At 43.9% G+C, this 26,593-nt stretch overlaps 1 protein-coding gene across 3 annotated transcripts in view; it reads right to left on the reverse strand.

The window, feature by feature from the left end:
- The window catches only part of LOC144818641 (UDP-glucuronosyltransferase 2A2-like), a 370,404-nt gene that overhangs the window by 204,107 nt on the left and 139,704 nt on the right, over positions 1-26,593 (reverse strand). For all 3 annotated transcript variants that reach the window (XM_078676264.1, XM_078676265.1, XM_078676266.1), the window contains exon 2: positions 13,819-13,967. In XM_078676264.1, coding sequence (XP_078532390.1) covers positions 13,819-13,967 — 149 coding nt within the window. The remainder of the gene's footprint in view (positions 1-13,818; positions 13,968-26,593) is intronic.

A 26,593-nucleotide genomic window follows, 5' to 3' on the forward strand; every position in this document is an offset into this window, starting at 1 on the left:
GGAGAGAGAGTTACCGCAGTAGAGACAGCAGTGGAAACCCTTAGTAAAAAGGTCAGCACGAATCAAAAAGAAATTCGAAAACTCAGAGACAGCGAGAGAACAACTAAAGATAAGCTGGAATCACTGGAAAACCAAGGGAGAAAAAATAACCTTAGGATCTTGAATATACCGGAAAATGTGGAAGGATCGGATATAAAACAATTCATTGTCTCTCTTCTTGAAGAATTTTTCCCATGGGCCAAAAGCTGCGATTTGATGGAGGACATTCAGAGGGTCCATAGGGATCCTTTCAGGAAAAATAAAGAAAAGAAAAATCCAAGAAAAATTTTGGTCAATTTTATGACCTATACCCTAAAAGAAAAGATACTGAGTGAGGGTTTAAAAAATGGAACTCTAAACAAAGACAATTGGTCCTTCAAAATTCGCTCAGATATATGTAAAGCCACACAAGATAGGCAGTGGGAATTGGGACAATTCATGCAGGAGTTGAAAACTTTGGGGGTCACTGTCCAGATGAAATTTCCAGCAGCATTAAGAATTATGTGGCGGAACAAAATGCACAATATTAGAGAACCTCAAGAAGTAGAAGACCTCATAACTCAGATAAAAGATCAGATTCAAAGGGAAAAAACAAACTAATTCAAAGAGATACCCCTCCAGAAAAATGTAAAAGAAGGAAGGAAGAAAATCTTAAAACAAGTTTAACTAAGAAAATGGTGAACCGGAGCTCAAATCGGGTGGAAAATTCCATCCAAAAGAAGAAGGGAGGCTTCCTCGGGGGGGGGGGGGGGGGGGGAGAAACAAACCTTGCAGAAACACTATAATGTAAAAAGAAATACACGGGTGGGGAGCAAACTAGGGAAAAAAATCAGAAAAAATATCCTCATAAATCAAAAACTGGAGTTAAAAGGATGTACACACAAGATTGCCTTAACACAATCCCCTCTATAAAACTTTTAAAAAAAAGAAATGACGAAACAAAAAATAGTAAAAGTTCCCTCATGGAACGTTAACGGACTAAGAACTCATAATAGAAGGAGAACATTTTTGGAATATATAAAGGAGACGGAGAGTGAGATCATTATACTCCAAGAAACTCACCTTGTTAGTGCTGAGTGGGAACAGATAATAAAAAGATTAAACTGGGTGGAGACTTGTATATATACTACACAAGACTGTAACGTGAAGGGGGTAGCAATTATCTTTAAAAAATCCTTAAAGGCAAAAGTCATAAGCAAGACAGTAGACAGTGAAGGAAGATGGGCCGTAGCGAAAATAATAATAGAAGGCAACTTGTTCAACATAGCAGGATACTATGGCCCAAATATAGATGATTCTACACCACTTCAAAATCTATACTCGGAACTTCTTTCAACATCTGATCCCATAATAATAGGAGGAGATTACAACATAATACTGGACCCAAAAAAAGATAGATCACCCCCAAACAAACACCTCAACCTACCCAAGATGAGGGAATGGCTAAGCATATACAAAAAAGACTTAGACTTGGAAGACATGTGGTCACAAAAAGGAGATAAAGTATATCCTTTTACCTTTCACAATAAAAAACTAGGACACAAATTAAGGATAGACTTTTTTCTCTTAAACAGATCTTTACAAAATATAGTGAATAATATTGAACACCTTCCGGCACACTTATCTGACCACTCAGCAGTAAAACTAACTCTATCTTTACCTAAGGATATAACTCCTTCTAGATGGACAGTAGATCGATCTTTATTAAATAACCAACAATACATCAGCCAGCTAGAAATTGCTTCATCACACTATTTCGAAGATAATGCAACAGGCACCTCAAAACAAATAACTTGGGACGCTTACAAAGCTGTGATAAGGGGTAAATTACTTAGCTTAGGAGCACATAAAGTAAAAGCTAAAAAACTAGAAATCAAAAAGATGGAATTAAACATCAAAAATGCGGAGCTACAGCTAGAGAACGAAACCTCCCCAGGTAAAAAAGAAGAGCTAGAGAAAAAACATCGAGAGTTAAAAGAAAAGCTAGCAAACTACTTAGAAAACATTGTGAGAGAAAAATGGGAAAACAGTAAACTAGCAAATTATGAATACGGGAAAGGGCGCGGGAAACTATTGGCATGGAAAACAAAATGTGAACAATCTAGGAATAATATACCATGCATCCAGACATCAGAACAATCACTAGAAACCTTCGAAGACGATATAATAAGAAAGGAGTTCTCAAAATTTTTCTCTGGTATATATAAAGAAGACATAAACCCAACCAAAGAGCAAATCGGTAAGTACTTAGAAGCTGTTCATCTCCCAAAACTAACATACGAAGAAAAGACAGAGATAAATCAAAGGATTAAACCGGAGGAAGTTAGAGAAGTGATAAACAATTTAAAAAGAGGAAAGGCCGCTGGGCCAGATGCTCTTCCGAATGAATTCTATATAACATTAAAAGAGCACCTAATCAATAAACTAACAGACCTAATGAACAACATATATATAGATCACAAAAAAATTCCAGATACCTGGAACGATGCGATAATTAGTGTTATTCTAAAGCCCGGGAAAAATCCAAAAACATGTGAGTCATATAGACCAATATCGCTACTTAACTGCGACTATAAAATCTTCACACAAGTTATAGCAAAACGACTTGCAAAAGTTATGCCTGGTTTGATTAATTTAGATCAGAAGGGATTCATAAAAGGACGGCAAATTCATGAAATTACTCATGAGTTATTCGCAGCAATTGATATCGCCTCTTCTAAAAAACTCCCCCTTACTATAATTACCTACGACGCCGCCAAAGCGTTTGATAGGGTAAATTGGGATTTTCTAAACGAAGCTATAGGAAATTATGAACTGGGGGAAAGTGTCGCCCATGCGGTAAAAGAAATATATAAGAACCCAAGGGCTAGAATAATAATCAACGGCAACCTGAGTGACAACATCAAAATACAACGCGGCACAAGGCAAGGTTGCCCGTTGTCACCGTTACTTTTTAATCTTTATATTGAACCACTGGCCACACTGATTAGGAACCATACTCAGATCTCTGCATTTAAATATCAAAACTGGTCAAAGAAAGTAGCATTATATGCTGATGACTTAATGGTATTTACAACAAGCTACGAAAGTGCCTATCAAGCATTGGATGAGATGATGAGTGATTTTGGTAAAGTCTCAGGCTATTTGACGAACAAAGAAAAAACTGAAGCAATGAGCTGGAACTGTAATCCTCTCACACCGTATAGTAGAGACAAACTAAAATATTTAGGAATTACCCTGGTAAAAGAAGTGGAGAAAGTCCCGCAACTAAATTTAACAATAATCGCTAAAGAAATGAGAAAACTACTTAAAACATGGTCAAGCCTACCATTAACTTTTTTGGGGAGATCCAACTTAATAAAAATGTCTATTATCCCAAAATTCACATACCTTTTCAATACCATACCATTGGATTTTAAAAAAGAACTCATGAAGAAGATTCAGGGTGAAATCGCAAGTTTTATTTGGGCCTCAAAAAGCACGAGAATAGCCTGGAGTAAACTCAAGAGGAAGAAAGATCAAGGTGGGATAGCTAGTCCTGATTTATTTGAGTACTACAGGTCCTTCCAATTCAAGAATTTTAGACCACTATTGAGGAAGTATCAAGACTACCCAAGTTTCCTGCAAAACATGACTGAAAAAACAGACCACTTCTTGTTCAAATTCATCCAAAAATTTTCAAGAAGATAAAATTGAAGATTCTATATAACGCCGCTAAACTGTGGTTTCAAATAAGAATTTCAGTAAATATACCATATTACAATGAAACAGCACCAATATGGGACTCACCAGGGTCACCAGAATGCTTAAACGATTCTTTAGCAGTGCCACTTAAAACAGCAGGAATAATACTATGGGGAAAAATTCGAAAAGGAAATGAGATAATCCCATGGAACTCGCTATATGAACTTACAGATGGTAAGATATCAAAATTCAAATATTACCAGCTATCAAATTGGGCCAAGTCACTACAAGAGAAAAATACCGGAAATGAAACACTTGAAAGCGAAATGATAGGAACCACAGTAATAAGAAAAGAAATATCAAAGTGGTATTGGACACTTATTGAATCAGGAGAGGAAGATTTCACAATCCCGGAAAAAATTTGGAGAAAAGACATATCGGATCAAGAGATAGATTTACAACTGATATGGCAAGAATCTATGGGGAAATGCTGGTCCTGTATAAAATCAGCACCATTAAGGAGGAATCACCTGTTTACAGTTCATCGGGCATACTGGACCCCAAAGAAACTGTCTAAATTTAAAGGATCCAACGTTAAGCTATGCCCCAAATGCGGAGAAGCAAGTGCAGATGATATACATATGTTTCAAAAATGCCCCGCAATAACCAACTATTGGGAAGAGATTGGTAAGACAGTGAATACGATACTAGAAACCAACATAACTGTAAGTACTTCTTTAATATTTTTCGGGATACACAGAAATACAGGTGATGACAGAAATAAGTTAAATAAAAAACAGGAAAGTTTACTTTTTGTATTAATGCTGTTAGCTCGGAGAGAAATTTGCATTAACTGGGTTAAACCGGTCGCTCCAAGTTACACAAACTGGTTAAATTATACCATTAAAATCAACAACCTTGATAGAAACAGGGGATACACGAAGAGAACAAATTTCTGGGAAATCTGGGAGCAGTATTTCCAAAGTAATTAATACCACTTACCGGGTCATGAACAACAAATCCAATGATTAACGCGATAAACCATAATACCAGGTAGAAATGATTTCTGCCGAGTAGTCAAATTGGCTAGCTCCCCCCCGACCAACCAATGGTATTATTGGAAACGATAAAGGGTAAGTGGAGAAAAAACTGATGGATCAAACAACGAAAGGGATACACCCCGAAAGGTAACCTCGGAAAGTGACGGGGCTGTGAAGGCAAAGTCTCTAAAAAAGATCATCAGACTCCAGAAACCTCCTTATCTATACAATCGCAAAATGAGGATAAAAAAAAAAAACTAAAAAAAACAGAGTACTTAGGGCGTTCCATATCGGACCATAGTCCTCTCCTTTTGAGATTCGCCCTAATTCCGGAAAGGGCCCCCATCCCATTATGGAGTCTAGACCCCAACTTACTTAAGGGCAACTGTTTCAGGCAGCAGCTGTCCCCTTCCATTTCGACTTATTTTGAACGGAACCAAGGCACTACAAGCACCCCCTTGATAGAATGGGACGTCTTTAAGATGGTGGTAAGGGGGCAATGCATGGGCCAAACAGTGGGTGCTAGACAGGAGATTAATCAGGAGCTCCTGACGCTGGATGCCTAAATACAGACACTGGATGGGGACATTGGGAGAGATGAGGAGGCCAAGAAATGACTGTCAAACGTCCAAGGCGCAGGTTAGATTTTCTCAAGACTTAAAGGTTTCCAGTAATTTTGCAATAAGAAGAGTACGCCAAGGGTGTATTTTAGCCCCCTTTCTGTTTAATTTATATATTAATAATTTGGATAAAGTTTTAACGAAGACAAGGGTAGACTATCCGCAGGTAGGTAGATGTGGCCTGTCTGTTTTATTTTACACAGATGATGCGGTCCTTTTATCTAGGACCGCAAGGGGGTTGCAAACATTGCTGATTTCCTTCTCCTCTTTTATGGCAAATCTGGACCTGTCAATAAATGATTCAAAATGTTTTGTGATGCAGGTGAGACTCCGCCCAAAAAAGCCTTTTCAATTTATGGTTGGAGCCGCTCAAGTCCCCTGCACGGAAGTCTTCTCGTATTTGGGGGTCCTAATGGACGAGCAAATGAAATGGGGCCAGCTAAAACAGAGAAAAAAGGGAGACCTTGTGCTTGCAAATACAGGTGTCCTAAATTTCACTTCAAAATTAGGTAGGAGACCGATCGCTGCTCTTTTAAAGATATATCAAGTCGCTTATGGTAGAGAAATATGGGGTCCATGAATGAGTTACAAGTAGCTGAGAACTCATTTTTGAAGTGTTTGTTAGGTGTGCCCCGGGTTTTGTCCAATATGGTGGTACACAAAGAATTGGAGGTTTCCTATCTCTGAAATTTATTGGCTCTATGCCCCCTAATATTTTGGCTAAAAATTTGGATGAATGAAGGATCGACTTTGAGACGTCTGATCCTGAAGGAGTGCACAACCGAGCAGCTTTGAAAGATTGGGAAAAGTTGAACTATTTACAAATCCAGAATCAGCAACCAAGAATGACCTGGGGTGGGTTAGGGAATCCTTTTCCAGGTTAAGGAAACCGGAGAGGGAAGAGCTGGAATTGAGGAAAGACTGTGTTCACAAATTTTTAATTTTGAAAATTACACAACTGACTGAGCCATATCTCCTGGGACCTTATAGCACCTATGAACTTCTTTTATTGACCAAGTTCTGATTGAATCTGTTTCATCTCCTGTTGGCCTTGTCACGGGGGAGTAGTAGAGGCCAGATTTTAGAACCCTGTGACGGTGACTCTCCACAGGACATTCTTCATTGATTAATATTTTGTAAGCATTATGCGACCCCCCTCCCCCCCAGGAAAACCTTTATTATACCTATTTTAAGGAGGCTGGAATTTAAACAAGTCCCTTCTAGCCCTTATTTAATTACAACTGTTGCATGGAGATTCTGTTTTATTTGTTCTTAATTTAAATTTTCTAAAATCAGCAGTGAAGCTCAGAGCCTGCTTGGATTAAATGACTGTAGCTATAAGGGCATGTTTTTTTAGGTCTCGTGACCTACAATGCGCGCAAGCGCATTGAGGGAGAGAGAATTCAAGTGCTCGAAATCCTCGTCAAACCAAGGGCTTCGTTCCTGCAGTTTTCTTGAAGTTCACGTGGCCACAGGCACGCGCTTTTGGGCCATAAACTCTGTTCCCCAGCTCCAGCACCTCCCCTCTCTCTCCCCGCAAACACAGCCTTACATTCATTTCTCCTCCCCCTCCCCAGCCAGCTTCCCCCAGGCCGTAGCAGCACTCCTCCCACACCAGCACCTCCCCTCTCTCTCCCCGCAAACACAGCCTTTATTTTCATTTCCCCTCCCCCTCTCCAGCCATGCCGAATTCTCCTCCCACCTCCCACGGCCGTCCTTTCTGCCCGCACGAGCCTTCTCTTCTCTCTGCTCTCCCCTCAGGCGCCGTGACATACTTCAAAGGCTTATCACTTCACACGGCCGCAGTCCGTGCAACCAGAGCACTTCAGTTGGTGCGCAGCCCCCCTCCCAGCACTGCCTTGTTACTCTCGGCAGCCATGACTCCCTAAACACTTTTTATATTTAATTAGCAGCAGCAGCATTTCTCCTGCGCCAGGCCACATCAAAGGCTCTGCTCCCCGCCCCCCCCCCCCCCCCGCAGTCACTTATTCACGGCCGCAGGCCGTGACTCCCTAAACACTTTGTTATATTTAATTAGTAGGCTCGAGCTCCCCTGCTGTCACTAATATATAATGTGTTTCCAGCCTGAGATATTCGTCGCTTTTTGATCCTCGCGCCTTTTCCCTTTCAGTTTGAAGGCTCGAGGTCTCCTTCACGCTTCACTACTCACAGCGTATTTATTTTACATAAGAGACTCGTGCTGCTCTTCGTGCTGCTCTTCGCGCTCCACTGCACGCAGAATATTTACATTTGGTTGGCAGGCTCGTGTTTGTTGGCAAGTTCGTGTTTCTGTCAGTGCCCTGCCTTTTAGCTGATGCATTTTCACACGAAATGGCTTGTATGTCATGGGACACGCGCCTTTTGATTCCCATTTTTTTTCTTCCATGAGCCCAGAGGAGGTTAAAATATTCCCCTTTCCCTCTCTGTGTGCTGCCTTAATACACTGTGGCAAGAGAGGGTCTGGATTTTACATGCGGCTTTCTTTGTAATGCATCCGAATACATTATGCTTTGTTTCCTTTGCAACATGCACTGGCGAGCCATGGGCATGCTGCAGCTCTCGATTTATGTAACTGCTGCTTTCAAGCTTGTGAACAGAAGCTGCTCGGTTGCAAGGTAAATAATAATTCAACTCCCCACACACACACCCCCCACACACAAAACCCCCCGACAAACACAACCCCCCACACACACCCAATCCCCCCACACACGCAACCCCACACACACGCAACACCACACACACGCAACACCACTCACCCACGCAACGCCACTCACCCAAGCAACACCACTCACTCACGCAAAGCCACTCACATCCATGCAGTGCCACTTTCACCCACACAGCACCACTTTCAGACACGCAAGGCCACTCACCCACGCAACGCCACTCACCCACGCAACGCAACTCACCCACGCAACGCCACTCACACAAAACAAAATCAACTCACATACGCAAGGCCATTCACCCACGCAACACCACTCACCCATGCAACGCCACTCACCCGCGCAACGCCACTCAGACAAAACAAAATAACTTTGACATTTTACATATCCAAAACTCAAACTTATCTATTGCGAGACCTATCGCATTTCCAATGCTTGTTACTCTAGTTATCTTGATGACACATATATTTCAGAGGAGCTCTCTGGAATTAGCCTTCTAACTATTTTTTACGCTTTATGATCTAGTGTATATGCACTTTATAACTTATTTTATGTACTGTATGAGATTCTCAGGGTAGCTTTGTCTTTTACATGACGATTGTATATATTTTTTGTAATCCTTTTTTAACAACATGTATGGTTTTTAGAGTACTTTTATCGTTTCAGAAGTGAAAACGGAATAAAGTTTGTTTGTTTGTTTGACTGTCAGACGTAAAAAGCAAATACAATGAAACCAGGGATTGGTTGAGATTCCTAGATTTCCGAACATAACAGGAGAAGCAGCATGTAGAAGGGGGGATGGCTGGGAATTTGCGTGCATGGCTGATTCGGCTGGAAGGCAAGGGTTACCCAATCCCCAGCATTCTAACACCTGAGGGACAGACAATCTTCTCCCCCAAAATTATCAATGATACATTCAGAGACTATAATGTTAAACTATTTGGGAGGCCAGGGGAGGTACAGGAAGAAAAGAGGGTGATTTATCTGGAGTATTTGGGATTACAAGGGGTAGATCAGGCCACACGGAAAAGCCAGAGACAGCAATCACCACACAGGAAATTAGTTCAGCAATTAAGGAAATGGCAAAAGGGAAGACACCAGGGCCGGTCATTCTCCCAGTGGAATTTTTTTATATGTATGCAAGGTTTCTGGCCCTCCATCTTGAGAAATTGTACGCTGCTGTGTTGCAGGTGGACTGCCTCCCAGTTTCCACCAGAGAAGTGTTGGTGGTCCCACTGCCCAAAAATAAATCGGGTTTGGTGGGTACGGCTGACTTCCGTCCACTGTCAATGCTGAATCTCGACTTTAAATTGCTCAGCAGGGTGTTGTCCAATAGGCTTCTGCCACGCATGCAGCGACTGTTCCACAGAGACCAAATTGGGTTTATCCCGACCAGATCGACCTCTAGCAATCTGAGAAGGCTGTACCACATATTATTTCACCTGATAAGGTATCCAGTCGCCGTGGTGAGGGTGGTCGACCTGGAAAAGGCCTTTGATTCACTACAATGGGACTTCTTGCTGCAGGTGATGTGGAAAATGGGACTACGAGATGAGTGGCTGCGATGGGTTCGCTTGTTATATTCAGATCCCACGGCTAGGGTGCGCAGAGGCGGAGTGGTGTTCTCACCTTATTCCAAATATAGAGGGGCATGACAGGGCTGCCCGCTGTTGCCACTGCTCATTTCTCTGGCGATAGAAACTCTCGCCGAATGCTTCAGACGTGAGGGAAGGAGCCATGGAATAATATTGGACGGATCAGTGCATTTAATCTCATTATATTTAGATTACATTTTACTATTCATCCGGGAGGGAACGCAGTGTATACTGAGAGCAATTCATATCTTAGAGGAGTTTGCGGAGTTGTCAGGGCTCCGAGTCAAAACTTGGAACACCCAAATATTCATGGTGAGGCCCAAACTGACCAGACCTATAGACTTACCTGTGGGACCCACATGGACTCCGAGCTCCTTTAAATACCTAGGCATTCAGGTGTTTTCCCAGGCCAGACGGACTTTCTGGAAGGGAATCTGGGCAGGTCTCTTCAGCCACTAAAGGCAACTGTGTCCTTCTAGCGAGCCCTCAAACATTCGGTTACGGCCAGAATAGCGTTTTCCAAAATGATTATACTAACTAGACTGTTATATTATTTTGTCAATTTGCCCGTGGTGACCCCAAAGAGATGGATTAAGGACATGGACATCTTGTTGAGGGACCTGATCTGGGATGGTGGTCGAAATAGAGTATCCCTCATTGTATTAAGACAACCTCCTGACAAAGGGGGGACTGCGTGTTCCGGATTTTGAGGCATACTATCTAGCGGCACAACTTCAGTGGTTAGCCCAATGGCTGGACGGGAGGGGAGTGGAGACACTGGCATTGCCAGGACAATCCCCTCATGGGGCACTACTCTCCAGGATACTAAATCCCAAACTTAAGATAAAAAATATGGGAATGCTGTTGAAAGTAGCCCTAAAATGCTGGGATACATGTACAAAACGCGCAGCAGGGGTACCCCTTTATGCACCAGACCTACCAATAATAGGTCTACCACGGATAGGTGACGGTTCCCCTTTCACACAAGTCCAGTTGAGGGAGTGGGTAGCAGCTGGGGTGACCTCTGTTCAGGACTGTCATCAGGATGGAAAATTAATCCCCCTATCAGAATTTCTAGAATCTCATCAACTATTGCCAGGACAGTTCTTAAATTATCACAATGTCCGGGCAACTTTGCCCAAACTCTGGGGCAGAGACACACACGAACCCAACACGCATGCGGCCCTCCAGGCCATGGTGACACTTGGTTCAGCCAGACATCTGGTAAAATGGCTTTATGTTGCGATAATGGCCCTGACAGAACTGCCTCTGACCCACTTGCAAGAGAAATGGGAAGTTCTGGCTGGTAGGCCCCTGACTTGTGCTGAATGGAAGAAAGCCTTAGGGAGTCCCAAGAAGATCTCCAGGAATGCCAATTTTAAACTTATTCCATTCAATATACTCCATATAACTTATCTCACACCACAAAGGCTCAACTTTATATATGGGGTAGAGGATCAGAAATGAAGAGCTGTAAGAACAATTGATGGACAGAATGTAGAACAATGTCAAATATTCACCTGAGTACAAAGATCTGGGTCAAAACCCATCGTTTTTTTGCTCACCATGCCATTCCAGTTTGGACCCAGCCATATGCAAATCAGTCTTGACCATGCGCCCAATGCGAACAGTCCAGCCCGAACTGCCAAGCCAGGTCCTCCCTGGACTGCAAACAAGCATCCTAGGACCGGTTTTAGGGTTTCACCCCTCATCAGCCAGGATAGCTTGACTCCAGTGGCATGAAGAACACGGGACCCACGTATGGGCATACACGTCCCAATCGGGGTGACAAATGCAAAAAGAAAAATTGATCGACAGAATTCAGAGCAATGTCATACATTCACCCCAGTACAGAGATCTAGGCTTAATCCATCGTTGTTTTGCTCACCATGCCATTCCAGTTTGGACCCAGCCATATGCAAATCAGTCTTGACCCAGTGAAGAGCTAGATGCCAATTTTGCACACATGATTTGGAGTTGTACAGTGACTCAAAAATACTGGCTAAAGATCATAGAGACCCTGAATAGAGTCCTGGCAAGCACCATGACGTGCTGCCCAGAAATCTGCCTGTTAGGATTATTCTAGAGGCATAAAGCCCAGAACATTGGGCAGGCTTGTTGACCTAGCCTTGCTTCTAGCAAAACGGCGAATTGCCTTCTGATGGCCTGCAAATGGGGGCCCTGGAATGTCTGAATGGGAGAATGATGTTTCGACTTGGGCCAGGGCTGAGGAAAGGGCGTTGAGGACAAAATTAGCAAAAGACGCAAACTCTTGGTGGAACCCTGGGCTGAAGTAGTGAGGGCGTGGGAAACCCAAAGTTCCGGGGAAGATGAGAACCCTACTAGGGACCCCCTGCCTGAAGTAGAAGAAGGGACTAACACCAACCAGACGCCAACCGAATAGATCATAAGATACATGCCATACACAGAGATCTCGAACATGAGCAGCAGGGATATCTGCATGGGACACCACCTCCCATCCCCGGTTCCCTCGATGCAGGTATGAAGCTCGACCTATGAATAAAATATGCAATTGAGGAATGTAGTGAGTGTTGACCAAAGGAAGAAGTAGTTGCTTTGGTTCACTATGTTTATAATACACTAAAAAGGCTATACCTGAGATAATATTAGCAAACACAACGAGTTCCCCACATAGAACATTATTACTCCAGAAGCATGTTTATAGTTTATAAGGAATGAGCTTATGTATGAAGTAATGATTAAGAATTGAACGTGGAAGCAAAGTAGGATCTCTTTTAGCCTTCTTTTGTTCTCCTTCTTCCCCTCTGTATGCAGAATAGTTACATTGAATATGTTATTAATGCACATGGTCCAAAATTTGTATTGTAAGACTGAATTACCAAAAATGATAATAAAAATGATATTTAAGAAAAATACATGCAAAAGGAGGGCACTTTTCTACAGCAAGATTATCATGTGGGAGATTTGGTTTTGGTCAAACAACAGCAGATAAGGAAATCACAAAGGAGATTTCACCCTTTTCCTTTGGAATTAACAAAATTTCATGCAACAGCAGTCACAGCACGAGATGAAAGCAGAAAAGTAAAAAGGAACAACATTTTCTTCAAAAGGTTTGAAGTGAGAGCTAATGAACACGAAAAAACACAAACGTATAATCATTTAGAACAAAATATTCTGGTTAGAAAATCTTCAAGGAACAAGGAAATCACATTGGTTAATTGAATACTGTTAATGTTTGCTTAGAACAATATGAACACTGTTAATGTTGTTGAGAAAAAAATTGATTTTTTTTCTTTCTTCTTTTTTTGTTATTCTGTTTTTAACAAAAAGGGGGAGGGGAGAAATGTAATGATGTACCGATGTATTGTCATTCTATTATGGAATGACTGACGTGTGTAGAATGTAGAATTGGAAGGTAGGGTTGGGGCTTTGACAGCTGCAGTCAGTTATGTGAGGAGATAAGATGTGGAGAGCTATACATGCAACGAGCTGAATAAATCTTCTGTTGTGTAGCCCTGCTGAGTCTGCTCTGGCTTGCATGAATATCACAGTGGCAAAGTAGGACACGGCGAAGAGTGAAGGGATGCACAGTGACATGGTGCGAACAAGGACAGGGTGGAACCTTCCAAGCAGCGACAGGGTGAATACACAGGTATGGGGCAATAAATTACATGTTGCAAACCTAGGAGGAATAAACTGTGAGAGGGTGCTTTTTTGGATAGTGACAAAACAGTGATGGGTCGGACAATGACATGGAGCAGACATAGTTAAATGGTGCTACAGGTGCACACTAAGTCAGGAAAGGGACAAACAGTGACGTGGGATAATGATGGCAAGGTAAATAATGCACAGTGCACATTTAGGCTAGGGGCAAACAAAGACAGATGTAAAGAGTGACTGAGTATCAATATGTATAATATTGCACTTGGGACCATATTTGCTGCTGCTGCAAAATAGGCTTTTAACACTATAATGTTTAACTACACCTCACTTTACCCTTTATATTTCTGAATTTTATTGGGGAGAACCCACCGATCCTCCAACCCCTTAAACAGTCTGGCATGGTCCTTCAACTTTGGGACAGGCTTTTATGCCCCACCACTTTAAAATGTCATCAGCTGCCACTGAACTTAGCTAACACATCATACACTGGTTACCACTAGCCAAACAGATGAATGAATCACTGTAACTACATTACCTCAGGTAGAGGCTTTGCTGGCTGGCAGTGAAGTCCTCCCACAAACTCAAAGTTAGGTAGGAGTGGGCGAGGATATTCAAAATCCCAATATGTTCTGATCAGCCAAATTTCCGCTTTTCCCATTGTTTCACAGAAGGTTGTTGGCTTGCCTGAAAAAAATTCACAAATATTTAATGAGCCATACATGCTGACCGTTTCATAGGGAGATTAGTGGGAGTGTAGGGCAAAGTGAGGCGCAACAGACTTGGGGCATGGTACGATAGGGATCTCGGGAGGTGTGAAACTTCACAGTTCCACATCGCCACATCTCTGGACACCAACCAAAAGTCCAAACGGGACCAGGCCTTATGGAATTCCGAAATGCATGTACCTTTTCTCACATTCCAGTGTCTGTGACGCCAAATATCTATTAAGTTGCCATCGGATATGATTGCGTTTAGGGCCACCGTTGCATTAGGGTGTAGGGAGCAAGAATGTCCCTTCCTGTCCAGTGTGTCGTCAAGTATTGCTAAAGTCACCCCCCAGATTATGGTACCACATTCAGTCGCTCTAACCCTGGCCCATAGTTCTTGGAAGTATTCAGGGGAATCTACATTAGGTCCGTAGACTGCCACAAGAACCACCCTAGTTCCTCCCAAGGCTTCCTGTATTATAATGTACCTGCCCTCTGGGTCTAAGTGTGATGCATTCTCCCTCCAATCCAATCCCCGCCTAATCAGTACCGCCACCCTTTGTGAGTAGTTAGAATATATCGAGGAATAAACATGTCCCCAGCATTTGTGTTGTAACCTGTTAGATGTGGAGGTGTTCAGGTGGGGCTCCTGTAGCATACACGGTATGCAACCTTTACAACAAAACTTTTACAATGACCTACCATTACAACGCAACTTTTACAACGCATACCATTACAACGCATTGCGCTGGGGGGCGCTCTAGGATAGGGAATAGGTTAATTTACTATCCAATAACCTTCCCTACTATCCACGGGGACTGGAGTTGGAATAGTAAATTAAACTATTCACTATCCAGCACCCCAAAGCGCTATGCGTTGTAATGGTATGCGTGGTAAAAAAACGCGTTGTAAAGGTAGGCGTTGTAAAAGTATGCGTTGTAACGTCATACATCCAGCATACACACATCGATGTGGTGTCTTACTAAATAAGCTTGCACCAACCGTACCTTCCTGTTATCATTTAAAGCACAAATGTTCCAGGTCATGAAATTCAAATTTGTCATCTTACACACTCTAGAAGCCAGCATAATTTTCTGATGCACTCCCTGTACACATTTATCTCTCCAATAACAGTTCTGAATGAAATTGCAGTGCCTTGAAATGACCACCAAGCATTATAACATATAGAGCATGAATACGATACGATCCACAATTTCCGGGCAAAGACATTTGTACTGTGACGCATTAAACTGACCAACAAGATAACATTAACCCAATCCCTCCTCCCACCACCCACTCCAACCCCCCAAACAGGTTGTGTAGTACCCACCCCACCAGACATTCTATAGATACAAATATTGCCCTGAGTAGGGCAGGACAACCAGCGGGACATCTTCCTGGGGGCGCAATGTCGCCGGCATATACCCTTGCAATACGCAGGGTGGCCGAGAGTAAAGTGGAGGGCAATTACAATTAAATTTAGCACAGTGCGCAACCACCACTGAAGGCTCATCCCCAACCGACTAGAATTAGGAAGCAACAATACAACTGTTTAAGTACAAGTGATAACAATCATAAGGAATATAGGAAGCAACACTTATATGCCTCAAAGTTAAATCTGGTGATGCTCAATCATTGTCACTTAGCCTGCCACCGGAGGCCTCCTCGATACTCGTACTCTGCACCGGCTTCTTCTTCTCCCCTACATGTTTAGCAAATTTCAGTGTGGATTTGGCATCTGTAAACAAATGAACCTATCCTTCATATGACACTTTGAGCTTAGCGGGGTACAACAGCGAGTATGGAACCTTGGCCTGCAGCAGGATTCTTTTTGCTGGTAAAAATTCACTACGTGCCGCCTGCACTGCCGGCATGAAGTCTGGGTAGAAGGCAATAGTGTTCCCTTTGTGAACAATGGTTCCACGTTCTCTTGCCAGTCTGAGGATAAGGTCGCGTCCTGATAGTTCACAATGCTGGCCAATATAGGCCGAGGTGTGGCCCCCACTGGTGGCTGCGGTGTGCTCGCTCAGTCGCAAACACCGTCAATAGGTTCGGGTCGAACAGTTCATGAAGCAGATCTGCAATGAAGCTTTCCATTTTTTATATGGCGGTCGTTTCTGGTATTCCGGTAATTCGTAAGTTGTTCCGGCAGGAACGAGCTTCTAAATCTTCGTTCTTTGATCTGATCAGGCCAAGTACTTTATCCATGTGCAGAAGCTGTTCTTTTGTCTCGACCTGAAATTCGTGAAAGTCCGAATTGTGATTTTCCAGCACGTCCAGCCTCGTCTCGTGTGACCCAACCTGTTGTTTAACGTCATCTAGTTGTGATGTGAGTGCATCTAGTTTTGTGTCTATGGTACGGAGGCTAGAGCGCATCTCTTTGATCAACCTATGGAGGTCCTTGCCATGATCCTCGACTTGAGACTCAGCTGGGCTGTCCGAACTCCCCTCTGGATCTTGTTCTGTCGTTCTGATGGCTCATCTGTTCGAAAATGTGAGCTTGGGCTGTTTTGCCTCCTGCTTCCCCATTGTAGCAAGGCAACGTAGTTCGGATTTTATCACCCGGCTGCTGTTGCTTCGCCCCCACTGGGCGCACTGCCTCTAACCCCCTGGTTAACTTAGCTGGTGTGTGAGTCATTGCCCCTGCCGGTTATATACTAGAGATTGGCACAGTCAGGTTATAGGGGCAAGAGGTTGGAACTCGCTGTCATGGCCGCCAGGTCCGGATCTGGCACAGTTTAGGCTGCATTTTATGAAAAACAACAAATTGTGGCCACTGGCACTCCTTTTAATAGATGTTTCGAGTCGTCTATTTATCTTTTTGAACAAGTTTTCCTACTATGGCGTGCTGGTCAGTATCATAGGGCTGCCTGTCCCTAGGTAACTAATAATTATCAGAGCAAATGGTTAGTGATAGAATATCACAACCCTATTGATCGCACAGCAGTGCTAATATTTTAACTCCTCTTCAAGTTTTAAAAGATTGTACTCTACTCTTGTTGAAAAAAAAAATTCATGCATTTTTTGTATTTATTCAAGTGAATCCATCTTATCTTTGGATTGCTCTTCAAGTTTAAATCATAAAACTTTACATTCAATCATTTTTGTGGCAAAATTACATTTGATCATACATTTGTATTGTACTTCATACAAGTGTTATTAACATTATTACGACGATTGTTGAGATGAATGGCCCGATGCATTTCGGGACCAGTGTCCCTTCTTCGGGGGCCTGGAGTGGCTACCCCAGATATGGAGGCCTATTTCATGGCCTCCCACTTACTTGTCCTCAACAAATGGTGGTATGGCGACCCAGCCTATGCGGTTGAGTGCTGGTTGTTGCGGGACAATGACCTACATGTGATTCTCTATTCGGTGGCATCGCTTCCACACTGCCCCCTGCTACCGACACGATCTTTAGGATTTGGAGGGCGACGCTCCGCCGGATGGACTGGTGGGGGAGACTCACAAGGGAAACTCCAGTGTGGAACAATGGACAACTGTCACAGTTGTTGTGCCTGTTGGGCTTCCGGGGCTGGGAGGTCATTGGTATAGATACGGTGGAACAGTTGTGCATGGATGCACCCTCAAGTCCTTTATGGATTTAAAAACTGAATATGATATGCCCACGCACGCAATTTTATCGCTACCTACAATTCCAACATGCCTTTCTCCCATACCTGTCCCACTTGACGGAGATCCCTGAATTTAACCCCTTTGAAGCAAAGGTTATTATGGGCGATCTGGGAGACCATAAAATCACCAAAATATACCACACACATTAAAAACACCCCACCACACTACATAAAACTGGGAAGGCTTGGCAGCATGATCTGGGCCCCCTGGAGGAGGATGATTGGGTGGAGGCCCTGGCATCCCCAAGTGATGCAGCAATCGCCCCCCCGTCTGTGCCTTATCCAGTTTAAATATCTTCATAGAGCCTATTATACCAGACACAGATTATGACCTGCCGGACTCTTTACATGCCCACATTGCCTACGCTGTAAGTCCATGGAGGGCACCTTCCTACATGCAGTGTGGACATGTCCAATACTGACAACGTTTTGGAGGGGGCTGTTCACATGCCTCTCCGAGGTGCTGGAATGGGCTATTGTGTCCTCACCTAGGCTGGCCCTATTACATATTAAAGAGGACATAAGTGGAAATAGATATAAACCGCATCTCCTATTTCTGGGCCTCACAGTGGCCAAACGAGATATCGCTAGGATCTGGAAGGATGAATCTGCACGGTCACTTAGGGTGTGGAAGAGGGGGGTCTAGATTTCTGTATGGGCCTCGAACGCCCAGTTGTTGAGGCCAGAGGGTGCCGCCACCACGCACGATGCTGAGGAACCAGTACCTTGATTTTACTCCACCGGCATGTACGCAAGGCTGGTATCCAATTTGATCATAGATGGCAGATGCTTTCTTTGTATATAAGATCCTTATATTTCTTGAATGGAGGTAATGTGGGACAGTTGTTTGTTTTCCTTTCCTTTTTGTTTGCTTCTTCTGTTATGTCCTTTTTGCATTGTAATTTTCGCGGAATCAATCTTCTCTCATTACGGAAAATGTTGATTCATATATTTGCCACCCTATGTCTCCGCTGTGGGCGCTCCATGCGGCCCTTGTATTATATTGGATGTCAACAATAAAATACTTTGTGAAAAAAAAATGGGTACACCGTGAGTTTAGCTCTAGCATAACCACATAAATTGTTATTGATGTTTTACAAAGAATTTTTGCTATGAAAGGTATTCCACGAATTTTAGTGTCAGACAATGGTAGACAATTGACTTAATAAAAAATGTGGATTTTCTAAACAAACGTAAAAAGCAATAAAATACACCCTTATACAATCCTTCCTCTAATGGTTCAGTGTAAAGAGTTAATAGATTTTTAAAGGAAGGTATTCAAATGGCTTTAGCATTCAATTTACCTGTCAATAGTTTTTTGAGATAAAAAGTAATCAGTTATAACAATACAAGACAGAATAACAAAGGGGAGAGTGTGAAGAGAGAAGGTGATCAAGCCCTCCCATCACAATATCCATAAAAAAGTGGAGCGAGCAAAGCTACCAAAGTCCTTCAAGGTATCCCTCACACAGACTGAAAAAAACAGATTTCGTTTTTTTTTTTTTAAAAGACCCCTTATCCACCAACCTAGTTGGTGGCATGCTTCATCATTGGGGTCCCACCCGAAACACCTAGCGCGTCACAGGTGTGCTTCAACACCTGATTACAGCGGAGCTTGTTTTTTTTCAGAGTATTTCTTTTTGTCAAAGAAGATGAGGGTGTGCATTAAAATTGCCTTCTGGGTTACCAACCAGAAGTGGCATATAATTTAATTATGTCACACTTAGACATGGTTAAAAACAGTTGTGGATGTCTGGCGAGGAGTTATTGATCTCCCACATCCTTTGAAACGGTAGACATGTTTCAGCCATAGCAACAATGCCACCCGAGTGTTCAGGATGACTTTCTTCAGGACCAAGTGCACATAAATGCTAAGGCATGCAGATATATATCAATTTGTAACTTACGTATTTTTCGACTTACTCCATTCAATTTTCTGTGTGGAAATAAAGGGGGAGACACACAAATAGTTGCACTTAGGTAGGCAATCCAACTACGGGTTGAGCACTCACAGTGTGCTTTAACCATCATGCAAATGGTCACAACAAGACGGAACCATAGTGCCCATTAGGATAGATGACTGCACCCGCTGTTCGTGATTCTGCATTCAACTTCATGCAGACTGCTCAAATGTGCAGACAAAATCCTTCCCCGTGAGGCACTCTAAATGGTGCATGGTGACTAAACATGCACTGTTACTTGTTGGCAGGGCAATGTCTATAGCAGGCATCACTTTTTGTAATCTGGCTCATGAATGAAATAGTAAAAGAATGTGCGCAGTACTGCATTTACTCAGTCATGCATCGTGCTGTTTATGCATGGTGCTTCGTAGAAACCACATGCACTACTATAGCCTGGCTGATGAGGGCTGTAAGCCCGAAACTGGTCCAGGATGCTTGTTTCCGGTCCAGGGAAGACATGGCTTGGCAGTTCGGGCTGGACTGTTCCCATGAGGCACAGGGTCAGACTGATTTGAATATAGCCAAGTCTGAACTGGGGTTGCGGAGTGAGCTAAAGAATGATGATGAATTAAACCCAGATCAGTTGACTGGGGGTGAGTGTTTGCAGTGTTCAACACTCTGTTCATCATCCCCTTTGGTTTTGCTTTATCGCCGTAAGTTGGCAGGGTATGCCCAGACGTGGGTCCCTTGCTCACTTTGCCACTGGCTTCAAGAAAGCCTGGCTGATGAGGTCTGTGAGCCCGAAACCAGTCCTAGGATGCTTGTTTTTGGTCCAGGGAAGACATGGCCTGGCAGTTCGGGCTGGACTGTTCCCATTGGGCACAGGGTCAAGACTGATTTGCATATGGCTGTGTCCCAACTGGAATGGCAGGGTGAGCAAAAAACGATGGATTTAGGCCCAGATCTCTGTACTGAGGTGAATGTATGACATTGTTCTGCATTCTGTTCATCAATTGTTCTTTTGACATTCAATTATAGCCAGTGAGATAAAGGTGATCCTGCTAGACCTCTTTTTTTTAAGCATCTGTTTAGTCATAGTCATAGTCATACGGTCTTTTATAGCGCAACATATCACCGTTAGGTTTCAAGGCGCTTGCAGACACAGTGAGGGTCATCAAAAGCTATTACTTGGGAAATAGCCAGGTTTTTAATTCCTTACAAAAGGACATGTGATCTGAGATGGAAGAAATGTGTGGGGGGAGCCTGTTCCAGAGATGAGGGGCGAGATAAGAAAAAGACCGTCCACCTTGTCTCGTGGTGTGCACTCTCAATGGTGTTAAGAGATATTTATAACTAGATCTCAGGGTTCTGTTCGGTTGGTATTTCCGCAATTTATTACCTAAGTACCCTGGGCCAGAATGGTAGAGGCTCTGGTGTATGAGGCAAAGAGTCTTAAATTTGCCTCTCAGCCTAATTGGTAGCCAGTGTAGAAATTTCAAATTGGCACTGGAGGATGATCTCCTGGGTAGATCCAAAATGAGTCTGGCAGCAGTGTTTTGAAGGGTTTATAGCTTGGCATAGAGATTGCCATTTATACAAGCCAATAGTGAGTTACCATAATCTACTCTACTCATGATTAGTCCCTGGATCAATAGTTTACGAGAATCAATTGGTAACCACTTAAAAATCTTACGCAGATTGCGCAAGATTCCATAACAGGTACCCACAACCCGGTCCACATGAGCTTTCATCGACAGTTTATTGTCGATGGTGATCCCCAAGCTGCAAACAGTTGATTTTGGTGGTGGGCAGGGCCCCAGTGATTGTGGCCACCAGTCACTGGACCAATGATCTTCCGCTCTGCCAAACAGAATTATATCTGTTTTGCTCTTATTTAGTTGCGGTTTATTTTGACCCATCCAGTTATCAATGTGGGTCATGCATTTCTTGAACCTGATGATAGTGTCTGAGGGGTCAGGGCCGAATGTTATCAGCAACTGAGTATCATCGGCATACGATACCGTTTCAAAGCCATACAGTTTAATTATTTTGGCCAAGGGAGTCAGATACAGATTAAAGAGCATGGGACTCAAAATGGAGCCCTGCGGTACTCCAAAACACACCGATCTACTGCATGCTGCCCTAAGACCAAGGTGAACCGAGGTCGACCGGCCTTTCAAATAGTTCTTAAACCAGTCCACGGCCTTCTCCCGGACCCCCATCTCCCAGAGCCGTTGTAACAAGATGTCATGGGAGATGGTGTCAAAAGCGGCCGATAAATCTAATAACACCAAAATAGCTGATTCCTTCTTGTCAAGGGCAAGCCTGATGTTATCAATCATTTGGACTACCGCTGTCTCGGTGCTGTGTGCTGCCCTAAACCCTGATTGAGAGGGATCTAGCATATTCTGTCCTTCAAGATAGCCGGTTAGTTGTCTATTTACTAAGGCTTCAAGAACTTTCCCAGAGTAAGGCAACAATGAGATCAGACGATAGTTAGCTAGTTCACTAGCATCCGATGTAGGCTTCTTCAAAATAGGCCTGACAAGGGCTTTCTTCCACCTGGCAGGAACGATGGCTTGATTCAGAGAAAGATTGAATATCTTAGTGAGCCTAGGTATCAGAGAGGGAGCCAAGATATTGATCATTCGTGGGGGGGAACGGATCTGTAGGAGATCCGGATTTGATTTTAACAATAACCTCCGCGACCTGTTCCCTAGTTACTGGTTGGAATTCAGTCAACAGGGCGGTTTGTGAATCGCCTCTGGTGGTTATTTGCGAGTAGGTCCCATCCTCCGGCAGGAAGGAACGGTATATCGCCCTGATCTTATCGTCGAAAAAGGAGGATAATTTATCAACCCACTCCTGGGAAGGAGACACAGAGGATTGGATACTTTCAGGGGTGGTGAACTCTTTCATTATTTTATAGAGTTCTTTGCTTGAATTAGCAGCGTTATTTATCCTCCCAGCCTCTTTGATGTTATTTAGATATGTATGGTGGCTCTCTCTGTACCTGTCTAGATCTGTGGCAGTCTTTGTTTGTCTCCAGAGGCGCTCCGCCTTCCTATTAGCTATTTTTTGAGTTTTGAGATCTGCAGTAAACCAGGGCGACGGTTTATGCTTCCTCTTCACTCGGGAAAACGGCGCTATTTTATCCAAAGTATTTGCAATTGCCTGTTCAAAGTCAGTGATCGCTCCCTCAATGTCATTAATATTTGGTGCGGCTACAGCTTTGAAGTCATTAGCAAAAGAGACAGATGTAATTTTGCGCCAAGATCTAGTCATGACGCTTTCGTTAGATGGTCTTATTCTCGGCTCCTCAGCAGGGAGACTGAACTGTAACAGATAATGATCTGTCCACAACAGCTGTGCCGGTTGGTCCATAATGATCCTGGTACAGTTCATAAACAGCAAGTCAAGGGTATGGCTGGCCTGATGGGTAGGTCCCACTACCATTTGCTCCAGACCCAAGGTCTGGAGAGATGTCATCAACTGGTCAGTATCGGGGCCATGCGCCAGTTCAGCATCATAATTGAAATCACAGATAAGAATGAAATTATCGGCTCCCATCACACAAGGGGCGATCAATTCAACTAATTGGTTCACAAATTTAGCCTTGTAACCAGGCGGTCTATACACTAGAGCTCCCGTCCATTTCCTAGCAGATTGCGACATTAATTTAAAAAGTAGTATTTCAGCCCTATCTAGGGACAGAGCATCTATAATACTAACTTCTAAAGAACCTGTTGTTGCGATAGCTAGGCCTCCTCTATCAGGAACCTCAGAGCTCTTCGGGATCCGGGTGATGCTCAAAGGGTCTACCTCCAGACCTCCCCAAGCTCAGTTCAAGCATGTACCCAGAGCTTAGAGGCGGTCTGGCCAGGGAAAATGTGAAAGGCCGGGATGGTGCGGCCTGGGAGGTGTCAATCTGAAAGACAAAGGAAGAACCCGTTACAAACACTCTAGGACACCTCTCTATTCTAGTATTCTCTATTCTGTGTTTACTCGTACCTTGCTAAGAATACCAGTGCGGAATAACCAACGCTGTCATCTGACGCTCTTCTCCTGCGTGAAGCCCCTGAGAGTCTCCTACAATGACACAAGCACAAATTACTCCCTTTCTTCATTCCTGTCATTAGCCTCTCATGCTATCGGTCCCCTCTTAGTACATACCAGAGACTCACACCCAGAAGGCTCTATGAAAACCATCAGGCATCGCCGATCACCGGTTCTTTCAGCAAGACCAACAAAGGTTCACAAACACCCCCCCTTCTGTTCCGTCACAGAAGCAAGGAATGGTATCCAAAGTATTTGCACCAGAGCCCGAAACGAAAATAAGAAACAAAGAAAGAAAAAACAAGGAGGCTCTTAAGGAGAGGTTAGCCTCAACGCCTTACCACCAGTCACCTCTGGAGTCTACAGTGTTACTGGGCTCCTCTGTTGGCAGCTAACAGGCTCCCCTTCTGAAATAAAAACGCTACTCCTCAGGAGGCTTCCCCAAGTCTTACCTCCCTGAATGCAGAAAGACGATAGCAGGCGTCCGTGTCTTCGCGATCAAAACAGCGAAGCACCACAGCGCCACAGAAGCGTGTCAGCCGACACGCCCCCTCCGTCCATGAACCACTGGTCCAATGGTGGATGCGTCTTCGTGCAGAACGAACTCTGCGAAGCACCACAACACACCAGTAGGGAGGCCGCCGACTCGCTCCTCAGCTATAGCGGTATTAGATCCCGACCCAGCCGGGGTCAAACGAACAGATATCCGTGTCTTCGCGACCGATCCTGCGAAGCACCACGGTCTCCAAGAGGCTAACGGGCAGCCGCACCGTTAGCGAATCCCACAAGAACAAAATCCAATACAACCCGACTTCCGGGTTCAGACTGAATATATAGCTCCCGCCTCCATGCCGCCAGGACTTCTGGAACATGTAGTTCACCACCACTTAGGCAGGCGTAATGGACCGGGTTTCAGATCCTGACACCCTCCTCTCCCACTTACTCTGTCCCGCCTCGCTAACTTATAGTGAGAAGGAAAGGCAGTGGCAATATCTGGGGCGGAGTGTTCATGAAACCAGGTTTCAGTCATGAAACAGACCTCTGGTTTCTCTTGATCCAAGAGAGTCCAGATTTCTAACGCATGTTTAGATATCGATCGTGCGTTGAAGTATATTGCCTTCAAGGGTGGAGGGGCTTCCCCTATGGCTCTGGCCTTGGTAATAAATACAGTGGATGTCTTGGAAGGGATATGCTCATGGATAGAAGCAGTCATATTACCTGACAAAAGGTCAGTGTGTACAGCCGAGCTGGAAGGGTTTCTTAGGGCCACGAGCTCATCCCTGGTGTAGCACATATGAGCCATAATTGTAGTAATTATTAGGAACAAAAACCCTCAACCAGCAGGGATTCTGGCGGCGTCTGGTGCTTCGGCGCGCCGCTGCGCGTTCGCACCCCAGTCGTGTTAAAATAGGTGCGGGAGGACGCGCAACTAGACCACCGACCAGCTTACCAGTCAGCACACCGGAAGTTGGAAGAAGGTGTATCAGAGCACGGGTAGTCACTCCGCTACAAACGGCACAAGCCACGGCGGAACGGGGACGATGGGCACAGGTAATTTAGTTAGAATAAAATATTTTATTTAAATGCCTTTTTACCACGATAAACACACTGCTCCCACACAGTTAATATGCCACTTCGCACCAGCACCTGTTCGTCAGACGCTTAGAAAGGAATTTTAAAAACACCCTACGGCAGAGGTCTTCAAACTGTGGGGCGCGCCCCCCTGGGGGGGCACCGATGGGTTCCCAGGGGGGCGCAAATGCCTCTGAAAGTACATGTAAATGAAGATGGCCTGGAAGTGCAGCGATGGTAATTTGCTGCATTTCCAGGCTGTCTTCATTTACTCGGCGAGAAGTGTGAACTGTGATCAGTGGTGTGGGGGTGGGGGTCAGGGAGTGTGCTGGCAGGGTCAAAGAATGTGCTAAAAAGAAAAAAAAAGCCAGATCAACCAGCTATTTAGTGCCGAATAGTCTTTATAGGTCCCCCTTAATGTGGTGCAGCTGTTTAGAGAAGATTTATCCTCTGCATGTTGTGAGAGGAGCACTCACCAGCAAGTCCAAGCTGCCTTGCCAGTGCACGTCATCAGCGATTGTTTTGAAGGCTCTGCGAGTTGGCAGCACGGTAAGATCGAGTTCAAGGGCCACCGTGAGGCCTCGTCTGCATGTCCTGTCTCACTCCAGAGGGCCAGCACTGGAGGGCACAATCAGGCCCACAGTCAGTTGTTGCATGTGGATAACACATTTTAAAAAATCTACCAAAAAACAGTGTTTTACTTTCAACAAATGTGTCTATGGTTATTTGGCGACAGTCTGGAAGATTGTTACTCCATGAGAATATTCTAGCCATTGCGCTTCGTTTAGGAGACCATTGCCCTCATTTGTGAGCATTGTTTGGGCTCTTCAAAATAAAAGAAAAATTATTTTCTGATTATTGGCAAAAATAATGAAACGTGTGCCAGAGGTTTTCCATTCGTGACAGAAAACATTTGACCAGTGGAATAATTGGAGTGTGATTAAACTAACCTGGAAAATGACTGACTTGAGTAAATTGAGCTGCATCCACCATACTAATTTGTTGGTAGAAAACTAATATCACATATTTACCGGCTTTCTTCTTTCTTCATACGCCAAGGCTTCCATGTTCTTGCTGCTTGTATCATCCATGTCTATACTATGTCAAATTTTTTCGTTCTTTTTTTTACGTTTATGACCAAAACAGAGCAATATTATATTCAGTGTTCTGTAAAATTAAATACTGCCTTTTCTGGGTGCTCTTCTACAACTGTTAATAACACTAGGCCTTTCACAGTGCGCCATATCTGAATGCAATCTCAGCAAGTGTGAATTGTACTTGGTTTTACCACACTCCCCAGTGTATTTAATTGCAACTGACATTGGGTGCACATCAGGGTAACTTCTGCTTGTTTCCTGCTGAGAATAAGGTAGCAAGGGATTGGGGTGAGAGAATTGGTGTGTTTAGAAATACGTGAAATTCAAATCTTTGCAACCATG

This window comes from Lissotriton helveticus, chromosome 2_1 (genome assembly GCF_964261635.1).
Source record: "Lissotriton helveticus chromosome 2_1, aLisHel1.1, whole genome shotgun sequence".
NCBI classification, from domain to species: Eukaryota; Metazoa; Chordata; class Amphibia; order Caudata; family Salamandridae; genus Lissotriton; species Lissotriton helveticus.